This window comes from Choristoneura fumiferana, chromosome 26, assembly GCF_025370935.1.
Source record: "Choristoneura fumiferana chromosome 26, NRCan_CFum_1, whole genome shotgun sequence".
Classification (NCBI taxonomy): Eukaryota; Metazoa; Arthropoda; class Insecta; order Lepidoptera; family Tortricidae; genus Choristoneura; species Choristoneura fumiferana.
In genome coordinates this window covers 1,250,884-1,262,704 of record NC_133497.1, presented here as the reverse complement: position 1 = coordinate 1,262,704, position 11,821 = coordinate 1,250,884, and the positions used below count along the sequence as shown (strand labels likewise).

The 11,821-nt window shown below is 37.2% G+C and overlaps 2 protein-coding genes across 2 annotated transcripts in view; both read right to left on the bottom strand.

Moving 5' to 3' along the window:
- The window catches only part of LOC141442693 (uncharacterized), a gene marked incomplete in the record, with an annotated part of 32,831 nt that extends 21,372 nt beyond the window's left edge, over positions 1–11,459 (bottom strand). The window contains 3 exon segments of the mRNA XM_074107751.1: positions 9,156–9,247; positions 10,439–10,584; positions 11,368–11,459. Of these exon segments, the coding sequence (XP_073963852.1) occupies positions 9,156–9,247; positions 10,439–10,499 (153 nt within the window).
- Positions 1,627–4,520, bottom strand: LOC141442696 (uncharacterized). Its single transcript, XM_074107761.1, has 2 exons — positions 3,760–4,520; positions 1,627–1,954 (listed from the first exon to the last, which is right to left on the bottom strand). Exon 1 carries the CDS (start codon positions 4,497–4,499, stop codon positions 3,762–3,764), a length of 738 nt encoding a protein of 245 aa, XP_073963862.1. The 5' UTR covers positions 4,500–4,520; the 3' UTR covers positions 1,627–1,954; positions 3,760–3,761.
- Positions 11,460–11,821: the final 362 nt, after the last annotated feature.

Here is an 11,821-nt window from a genome sequence, read left to right as displayed (position 1 = left end):
TTTTTGGCATTTCCCAGGATTTCCCTTAGGAATTTAGTAAATACCGAAATTTCTAGTTATTTTTTCGCAAATAAAACATTTTTTACTTATTTTATTATTTACACTAGCGCACCGCCCCGGCTGCCGCACACAATCGGGTAAGCAATTTTCAAAATGCTAGGAATTATAGGGTTAAACGAACTTACCTGAAGTGAAGTTCTACCCAGATTGTATGCAATACTTGTTTCGATAAAATTACTAGCAGCAGTCGATATTTCGGCTCGCAATAACGCGTAGTTTAAAGCACCTAGGTAGTGTAAAAATAAAAATATTATGTGGCAACACTCCCATCTTAACGTCATTTAGTTTATAGCAGTGAATCTGATGATATAGTGGAATATACATATAAGTATATTCCACTATATCATTGATTCATTTCCATTGACTTAGTCAAATTAGTCTACAATAGGTACTTCAAACTTAAATCTTAACCGGGAAATTAGTTATTTACATAACTTATCGGTGTGGGTGGGACATTATTGTTATCGAAACAAGTATTGCATACAATCTGGGTAGAACTTCACTTCAGGTAAGTTCGTTTAACCCTATAATTGTATGCAATACTTGTTTCGATAAAATTACTAGCAGATGTTTAGAGGAATTATATAGACTCCTGTAAAATCAAATCAACGTATTTATTATTATCATAGCGAAATGTTAATTAACCTCACTAAAATATTATAACATTAGTTATTCTAGGACACAGGTAACAAATAAAATCAGTCTCATTCTATGACATAGATACCAAACAAAATTAGCCAACCTCTGACACAACTTTAAACAACAATTGTTGTTTGAACAAGTATTAATATAAAAATAAATCTAATAACAAATTGTAACAAGTTCTGTCAAACAGTAACATTATTTATAATACTATACATTTTATGTATTTTGAGCTGCTGTACACACAACTCTTGCAAACTGCACTTGTTCACTAACATTATTAATCAAGGGCCTATTATAATGTCTAGCGAACGTCGCAGATCTACTGGACCAGCCAACAGCCTTTAAAATGCTGTCTACAGTAAGACCCCCGCGGTGTGCGCAGGAGGTTGACGCGTGTCTGGTAGAGTGTGATGAAAACACTGATACGTCCACACCACTATCGGCCATCACTTGTTTCAGCCATCTGCTGATAGTCTGAGTAGTTGCTGAGACATGAGGATTCTTGAAAGTCAAAATAAATGGTCATTGGACTCTGCAACATGCCTTAATTCTTTAGTCACATTAATATAAGCCGATAGTGTTGTGGCAGGGCATATCTGGGTTGTTCTCTAAAATATGGCAAATAAATTTTTGGAGGTGGGTTACCTGGCGCTGTAGTCTTTAAAATGTCAGTTATTATTACTTCAGCACCATCCTCAGTAAATCTTATATTATTAATCCTCATATAAACAAAGTTTGTACTCTTTGACCTGTAGTAAGAGCTAACAACATAGCGGTCTTTTTCGTGATTTTTTCTAAATTTAATTTTTCTAAGGGGTACCAATGTTTTATATATGACAATACAATAGACGGATCCCATATATTTTCGTATTTAGGCATCTTTGGTCGTAATTTAAATATTACCTTTAAACCAACGTTTAACTCTGTCATCAGTACCAATGTGAGTGCCGATTATGAGTGAGAGGGACGATCGATGACAGTTTAAAGTCTGATAAGAGGCTCCCTTGTAAAAAATAGATGATAAATAAGATATTACAGTAGGGACTGAGCTATGAAATACATCCACCTTATTAGTCTTGCAGTATTGCCACCACTGTTTAAGACAGCTACTGTACTGTTTAATGCTATTAGCGGATAGAGATGCCATCATTACATCAACCCCACTCTCTGATATCATCCTTCTGCTAAACGCCTGCCTGATAAGATGCACGCCCCCAGGATAAGCTTCGCGTGCATCGGGTGCGACGTTCTGAAAGGAGAAGTAAGGAGATTTTCAGATGGACCCAACATGACAACGTCAGATGTGATTAATGAAGTCAGCAAAGGATACCATGGTTGTGATGGCCAGATGGGATAGACTACTATACCGGTAGCTCTATCATTTTTAATCTTTTGAATGACCTTCGTCAATAAACAAAAAGGCGGGAAAGCATAGAAAAAGTGTGGAGTCCATTTTATGGTAAATGCATCTATGTTATTTGCAAAGGGGTCCCTGTGCCATGATATATAATCTTTGCACTTTGCATTTGTTCGTGAAGCGAACAGATCAATATGTGGAGATCCAAAGCTTTTAACAATTTTTTGAAAAGCAGAATGCGACAATTCCCATTCAGTATCTATTTTAGTATAGCGGGATTCAAGGTCCGCATCAGTGTTATCTTTTGATTTTATGTAAGATGCAAAAATCCAAAGCCTTCTGATCTCACACCATTTCCAAATAAGTTTTGCTAAATTACTAAGATTGGGAAATTGAACACCTCCCATGCGATTAATGTAGGAAATTGCAGTTGTGTTATCAATCCTAAGTAATATTTCACAGTTCATTAAATCACTTGCAAAACATTGCAATGCGAAAAAAGCGGCCAATAGTTCTAAATGGTTTATGTGATAGCCTTTTTCTTCTTCTGACCAAAACCCTCTTGCCTTTTTTCCATTACAAAAACTACCCCAACCTGACCTACTTGCATCACTAAATATCTCCAAACAGAAGTTATATTGTTTTATTTCACAAAAACCAGAACTAAGATTAGCTTTCCACCACTGTAAGTCCGATTTAATGTCAGTATTTATTATCATTGTTTCATCAAAATTGTTATCAGACTTTTGCAAAGATAAATATTTTTCTCTTTCCATGGTCTTAGTGTAAACAAAACCATATGAAACAGCCATACAGACCGATACTAAATTTCCCAATAATTGAGCAAATTCTCTAATTGAACAACTTTCAACCTTCAAAAACTTATTTACCATTGATAGTAACTTATCCCTCTTTTTTACTGTTGGGCTCAAGGTCAAGTTATTAGAGTTAATAATAAAGCCTAAATATTCCTGTATGTTAGATGGAATGAGGCGACTTTTTTCTGTGTTTATAATAAAGCCTAGGCACTCTAAAAGGTCTCTTGTAATTTTTGTATTGTGTTGACATTCAGTATAAGATGATCCAATGCATATCAGGTCATCTAAGTAAATAACTAACCTTATACCCTGTTCTCTCAGAAATTCCATTACTGGTTTTAGTAGCTTGGTGAAGGCATAGGGAGCCGTTGCCAATCCAAAAGGTAGACAGTTGAACTCATATAAACTATCATTGAACATGAACCTTAAATATTTTCTATGGTCTTTGTGAGTACCTAACAAATAATATGCATTCTTTAAATCAATTGTGCACATAAAATCTCCTTTTGATAAAAGTTTACAAAGAGTTCTGATGTCTTCCAACTTGAAATGAGTAACTTCTACAAATTTATTAAACAACTTTAAGTTTAAAATAAATCTGTGTGTACCATCAGACTTAGGAACTGTAAAAATACTAGACAAGAACTGATGGGGTTCTGCTTTACATTTTGAAATAGCACCAAGCTCCAAAAGCTTTATGATTTCAGTGGAGAGAATGTATCTTTCAGACTTATTTGTAATATTAAGTGGTATATTATTTTGATGTGGGTTAGCTACCAGAGGTATAGAGTAACCTTTAATCCATTCTAAAATTACTGGATCTTTAGTAATTTTTTCCCAGCAACAATAGAAAGAGCTTAATCTACCACAAAATTTTACCTCTATGGGTATTTGGCACGGCCTCTGCCCGTTGGCGGCGGTAGCCGGCGTCCCTGGCCCCTCGTGGCGGTGCGGGGCTGGTAGCGCTGCTGAGGCTGGTGGTGTCCCCCTCGAGCTGGACCCCTCGCCTGTGGGCCCTGCATTGGGCGTCGAGGGGGTTGGTACCAGTTTTTTGAACCCGATGTAGATGTCTGGGGTTGAGGCTTTGGTTTAAGTGCACTGCTAGCTCTCTTAATGGCAGCCAGTGACTTTACCGTCTCATCTAATTTTGTGTATAAAAAGTCTGACCGTGTATTCTCCTTCAAGTTTAGACTCAGGCTCTTGTCCAGATGCGGAGATATCAGCTTCTTACGCATGTTAGTGTACTCATAATGGAGGTTACATAGTAGCCGGGACGCATCTCCTAAAGACTTGATTATGTCAATCTTGTCTTCGCCTCGTGATAGCTTGTGAATGGCATATAAAACTGATGCTCCTGCTAGACCTAGGTCTTGCTGTCTCCCTTCTAGAAGTTTGTCTCTTGTTTTTGTCGAAGAGCTTAAAATCGCATTGAGCTCATTATTGAGCTTGGGTGCCTCCAACAGCATCATGTTCGCTGGAATTAACAAGTTTTTAGTAATAATCTCCTTTTGCTCTTTAGGCAACCCTTTCATGAGGATCCCATCCATCCTTTTGGTAATGTCACTGTGGATATCCTCTCCATATCCCTTTTCTTGGGCATTTTCATCACCCAGGGCCATCAATACTTCATTCGGAAGGGAATCTACACTTCATCCGTAACTTCTTCAACCTCCAGGATTGAAAATGCTTCAGCCTCAGTCTCTACCTCATCCTGCCCTTGTTGTTCAATGTCTGGAACGTACCAAGTAAAAATTGAATCCACATGATTTTGAATACCATGACCATAGTCTAACTAAAGCATAAGAACAGGTAGGTAGGTACATGGGCCTCTAAAGATCACCCTCACGTTTAGAGCTTACAGTATGCAAATGCATGGGCATTATATTTAAAATTATTATGTAATGAAATGTGTGACTTATCATATCATACATTATATTATGTTCCAACGGAACACATACATTCTCCAACGGAGAATACAAAGTACGCAACTGTTAAGCATTGTATCGGGTGTCGTAATAGGTGAATATGATGAATATTTCAACGAAAATATTACAGAATCACAACGTGATTAATGTATTAGTCGAGATGCTTGATAAAGTAAGGGCTTTCCATTCCCAACGGGAATGCACTGAACGCACAACGTGCGTTGTGGTTTTGTACAACGTACAAAGGCGCAAACACCGTTGACTCAGTTACAAAGTAATATCGCAACAAGTATAGTACTTACGGTTGTTACTATTTGGTGGTGTTGTTATTTCCCTCGACCGATATCTTTCAAGACGCTTTTCTAGTTTCTGAATTTTCGACCTTCTTTTTTCCTCGTCCTCCTTTTCACTCTTTCGTTTTGGCATCTTATTTTATCGAAAACTATAGATTTTTTAGCTTTTTTCCACTGGAGAATAAAAATCTGCATAAAACCACGACCGTTGCGTTTCACGCGCGAAATAACGAATGACGTTAAGATGGGAGTGTTGCCACATAATATTTTTATTTTTACACTACCTAGGTGCTTTAAACTACGCGTTATTGCGAGCCGAAATATCGACTGCTGCTAGTAATTTTATCGAAACAAGTATTGCATACAATCGAATAAAAAGGTCTCAAAGGCACTTCACCCACCTGTTTCAGCTTCTTTTCCCAAAAACAATACCAGCGCGAATCCGGGGCGCGTCGACGTTAGAGTAAATTGTATCTCATGCATTTTTATTGGATTGATATTTTTAAATTCGTAATATGTTTTGAATGAAATATCCGATTTGAATAATTCAAAAAGTAATCTACAGGTATTTAAACAGTCATGAATATGAATATTTGGATAAAGATTAATGCAAAACAATGGATAATATGGTTTAATTTTGATAAGCATTTCTATCAACTTTTAAAACGTAAAAAAGTACTTTATAGTGACATAACTAGATATAATAGTTGGACGTATGGCACCACGAAGTTTTTTGTAGATATACATATATATTCTTTAAATATCGTAGAACATTTTTTCGTCCTATTATTAAAAGTTGCCGCAGCGCATGCGATGAAAGATATTTTTATGGCAAGTTTTAACACTTTGTACATTATTGAAGTTTTAGTACGGAACCAAAAAAAAATCTGGTAATAAACCACTTTGAACTTTAAATATAGCCTATGACACTTAAGAATAATTTATCATTCTATAGTGAAAGAATTTAAAAATCGGTACTATAGTTTTTTGAGTTTATTTGTAACAAACATCCAAAAATCCAAATATTGCTTTATATTTAACATAAGTATACATAACATAAAGCAAACAAAAAAATCAGTTCTCCTCTTTTCTCGTAGAAAGATAATCAATGAGTTTAGAAAAATATCTTCTGTTGTCCTCCAGCTCAGGGCCTAGAGGGGAGGGGGGGTATGACCCCCATGCCCCCCTGGATCCGCCCTTGATTCTTAAAATGTGGGTACGTTTATGAATATATGAAATCATAGGATATGCTATGATATGCCGTAATTTATCGTATTCCATTATTCTCATTTGCCATAAAGTAATTTATTTGTGTAACTGTTATTTCTTCGAAACAATCGTAACCAACTATTGCATTATATAACATGACATTTAAAACACTCCTGAAACATCTCGGTACGGATCATCATTATCATCATCGGCCGTACTCGTACCTACTCGTATGATATGCATCGTTGGACGTGGTCCTCTCCCATAGATCTCCAGTTGCTTCGGTCGGAAGCGGCCCGGGCCTGCATTCACCCTGTACCGCGGCTTTAACCAGCCTAGCTCATCCGTAGTTTATAAGTGGACGGTCGTCTTTCTCTGGGTTTTGCCAACCGCGGTCTCCATTCAAGAACTTACGGCCCCAACGACCATCCGTTCTCCGTACCGTACTACATACTCCGTACGTTGAACTGGCAATGGGCAAACCATATTATTATGGCTTGCCCGATGCCACTTCAACGAGCTGATTTGCTTGGCTATTTCGATGGCTCTCGTTCTTCTACTTATCTCCTCATTTCTGATTTCGGTTCAGATATTTTATGGCAAACATTGGTATGAAACGTGAAATTATGACAAGTGAGATTATGGGGAGTGAAGTGATTCTAGAATCTATATACTTAACAGTCAGCCAGCGTGGATCTCCAGTGCATAGGGTTGCTTGCTTTAAATACGTGGGGCAGTTGTACGCCGAGTATCGCCAGTATGAATGGGGAAATGCATATCTTTCGTAACATTTTAATACTCTTTTGTTGCTGGTGCGCGGGTTTGCGTATTGATAGTTGCATTGACACTTCAGAGTGACTCTTTTCGGAGTGTTCTGATGAGCACGTACAGCCTGGGAACCAAACGGAGATAACACTCAAGGGCAAATTCGGGGGGTCATAGGCGTCATGACTGACCCCCTGGGCCTTGGGATGCGTCTAGGATAACAGTAGATATTTTTCTAAACTCATTTAGTTCGGTTTCTTTATTTGCTATCAGTTTTTTCATTGATTTTATATTAACATCTCTCTGCGACAAAAGTGAAAAAACCGAGCAAAAGCGTGTCGGACACACCCAAAATAGGGTTCCGTAGCCATTACGAAAATAATATTATGTGCGTTAGCAATTAAAACACTTACTGTCTTAAAACCTCTTACCTCTTATCTTTTGTTGAGAAGCGCAGTTTTTCGGTAATAACTCAAAAATGGTATATCCGATCATGTTGAAACCAATTTTCGTTGAAAGTATTTATTAAGCGTTACCTTTTCATATTGTTTGCATATTTTTTGGACAAACGGTTTACAAGATAGAGGGGGGGACACAGTTTTTGCTACTTTGGGAGCGATTATTTCCGGAAATCTTCACTTAATCAAAAAAGTTTTTGAGAAACCTTACTGTCTTTTCAAAATAGCTGTCGAACTATGTGCCACACGTTGATGCGAGTTAAAAAAATAATAATTTCAATTTCTGTTACTTTCTGTTACGTTTATGGAGTGCCCCCCCTATAGATATTTATTTTTGTAATTTAACTAAAATAGTGGCTTTGACAAGACATCTGTACTCCAAATTTTATTGATGTACATCTTGTAGTTTTCATACGGACGGACGGATAGACAGACAGACAGACAGACGGACTTGACGAAACTATAAGGGTTCCGTTTTTGCCATTTTGGCTCCGGAGTCCTAAAACTTGATTTTGTTATTTGAAAAAACAGCCTGGGCACCAAATACACACAGATATCACTACGGGGATTCTGGGGGTGAGAGGCATGGGGGTCAAAGACCCTCTGGGCTAGAACAGTAAATATTTTTCTAAACTTATTGATTTTAATATCAATATCTTTCAGCGACAATAGAAGAGGATTGATTTTGTTATTTGATTCATGATGGTTCATAACAACTCATGTTACTTCGAATCGTCTAGGTTAGATTTATTTTATTTTATTTTAGATTAGATGGTTTCATTATAAATTAACAATTAGGACAATTGAAAATATGACAAACATTACATAAGCACAAACAAGCTATATATTGATTTGTTCATAACTTGTTAATCTCCTATAACCTTATGATATGAGGAAGTTATTGAATGTATCTGACTGTACTTGTCAGCGCTTATCGGTGAGTTTCCGGGATGGGGGCCTGGAGATCTGTAATACAGGTTTACCTAGTTTCAGACTCCAGTCCCTCACAAAAGTTACCAGTACCAGTACCTACTTATTCTAAAACTATATTATATATTTTTCACAACTATTGCTGTCCTGTGTGTATTGTTGCGGTATTGTATGTACCTATGTACTTTTGTGAGGAGAAAATAAATGATTATTATTATTATTATTATTATATACCCAATAAGACTACAGTAGCACAAATAGGGATATAGTGAATAATGTATTTCCATCGGGAAAAGTTGGGTGTCACTAGGAATAGGTGGCGTCGAAGTGTCAATCAATTATTATATTAAACCAGACTGTACCCGCGTCTCCGGCCTCGTAGAATTCGTTTATCGCTATCCCGTGGGAAATATGCAATTTTCCAGGATAAAAACTGTCCTATGTCCGTCTCGTCCCGGGACTCAAACAATCTGTATACCGAATTCCATCTCAATCGGTTCAACGGTTTAAACGTGATGGCGTAACAAACAAACAGCCTTACAAACTTTCATAAAAGTCAAAGTCAAAGTCAAAATATCTTTATTCAATTCGGCTATAACAAGCACTTATGAATGTCAAAAAAAGTCTACCACCGGTTCGGAAAAACCTCTGCTGAGAAGAATCCGGCAAGAAACTAATAGCAATAGTATATTTACCGCTACATCCTTCCCCAGCTGAAAAGCGGCTTGTGCAGACAGACAACTGTAATAAGGCTTGCAGATTCCGTAGGAGCATTTCTTGTTGACATCTGTTAAACAGAAAAAAAATGTCTTATACTCAAGACGAAAAAGATACTCGGAAGCGAGCCTTCAATAAGTCATATATGTATAATCGTCACCTCATAGCTTGTTGTTGTCGGCGGCCGATCGTAAAATCCGCCAGATCACGAAATTCCTAGGCACAAAATGGCGCCATTTCATGAATTGGCTAAGGGACATCCGCCATATCGTTAAAAACTCACCGTTTAACGATTTGCCTAGTTACGTTTAGACAGATCATAAAATTCCTAGGCATATCATGAAACGCCGCCTTTTTGGTATCCTGCCGTGTCACCTAGTAACATAGTTTTAGTGCTAGTTCTAGTCTTAGTTTTAGGTGGCACTTTTTGGAGCCAAAATAAACTTTTCTTTCTTTCTTTCTATTGGTTCTGGAACTTCGCCGGCCGCTGCCGCGGCACGCTCGCTCGGCTCGTGCGTTGTGGCCGCAATTAATACTAACCACTCCTCGGTTCGCTCGTCATACCTAAATTTTTCTTTTTTTCGGCATATCACGATGTGCCCGGTATAGAGCTAGGAATATCGACGAATGCGTTGCTCTAATCGATCTGCCGTATTGTTTCTCAGGCACATCGTGATATGCCTGGCCAACTTTTAGGTACGTATATCATGAAATGGCGCCAGGAATTTCGTGATCTGGCGGAATTTACGATCGGCCGCCGGCATATACATACAATGTGTCTTCTCTCTGGACAAAGACCGAAATCAAGAGTTGAGCTCGTTCTCAGGACTGTTCTAATATTGTATGCATATAAAAAAATCTAAATAAAATTAACATAATGTTCCGCAGTATCAAGGATCAGCCACACCGCTGCTTAAAAAACAGTGTTGGTATACGGAATTGCAGTGACGCATCGTATGCGCGCCGTTTTTATTGCATGCTTTTCACACCACTGCTTAAATATGCAGAAACTCAAATCTGCAAATCGCAGTGACGTGCCGTCAACGTCAGGCAGGATATTACCGCATGCTCTCCACCAAAAGTCGTGTGACTCCTATCTCACCTGATGAAAAGTGCAGATGAGGTCAAAGGTCCGCTCTGTCTGCTTGATTAATATTAAACTAATCCGATAGACAGACGACATGGCGAAACTAATGGAGATCCTGACTACGGAATCCTAAACATATATAAAACAATAATTATAAGATACTGAGTTACTGACCCGAAGTTGCTCCGTCGAACACAAAACACAAGACGACAACACAAAGCACTTTATACATCATCTTTGTTTATTTTTTTCATTTGTTTTTATCATTGGTTGTTACTTGCCTCTCCGACTAAATAAAAAGTACTTGCACTCCGTGAGCTCTTAAATTTTTTTTCGGATTTTAGAAGCATGCTTCGGGTATTGTTGATGACACGCGATCGTGATATGCGGTTCTGTTCTGTTATCAACTTGCAAAACTATTCAAAGTTACCGTAAAAAGTTATGTAAGGAATAACCATCAGTACAAAATAAACCTTACTGTAATAATATTACGCTTCTTTATCTTTCTATAATTTTAATAAAATATGACTTTTTGACATGATACAAATAAAACAAAATCAGCATTTTTGAATTCTTACATCGTTAATTTAAATAGACAACACCCCGCTTTAACACACTACTTTTTTTGGAAATAAATATAGAGCTGTTGTTATACTGTATCTACGTCTCTTGGGTATATGAAATGATTTTTTTTTGGTCTGCTTTCGTTTAATTTTTTATTAGTGTACTTTTCGAAATCTCCGTTGCTTCTATAACTCGGTCTTGAACCTTATTAAAATATTTACGACAATTCTCATTTTCTACTACACGAATTCTTCCGATTTCCCCCGAAACCCGAAGGTTTTTCTAAGAGCTCACGGATCATTTGCAAATAAAATTAAATGATTATGGTCATGTTTATTGATGATTGTGTGGCCACATGTATGTTTTAGCGTTTTATAATTATTATCGTGTGAAACTTGTTTCCCTTATAATATCATCAATCTAACAGTATCTTTATAATGAAAATAAATGATTATTATGATGTATGTAGATGATCGTGTGGTCCCGGCAAAAGCTATTATAGTGTATATGTTTTAGTAAAGATAACACGTGCTAAAAACCTATAGTGTTTTTTTCCGCGATACTCGTATTGTTTACACTGGATATAAATAACAAAGTTAAAAATTACCGATACGGCTACCGGCTGCGCGCACGCAATGGAAACTGGTTATTTGGAACATCTGTACTTTTGCAGTAGGGATGGGGCAAAGTTTCAACGTAATATCGATGCCGAGACTTTATCTGTGTGGAAGTATAGATTTGTAAACTCTTTATCATAAACTAACTAAAATGTATCCCATAGACTCCAAAAGCTGACGGGCTAGCTGAGCGGTCTGTTAGAACTTTCAAGGCCGCGCCGCAGTTTGCATAATTTTTATTAGTCATAATGTAATGTTTGTCAGAATTATTATGTGTCATAATTTTTTTCCCACTGAAACCGTACTCTTTTCTGAAGTTTTTAAATGGTCATCCTAATAAAAATCTGTAGGTTAGGTTAGATTTGCTATATAACAA

Coding starts and splice junctions, on each gene's coding strand:
- LOC141442696 (XM_074107761.1), bottom strand. CDS start 4,499: ATGGCCCTGGGTGATGAAAATGCCCAAGAAAAGGGATATGGAGAGGAT.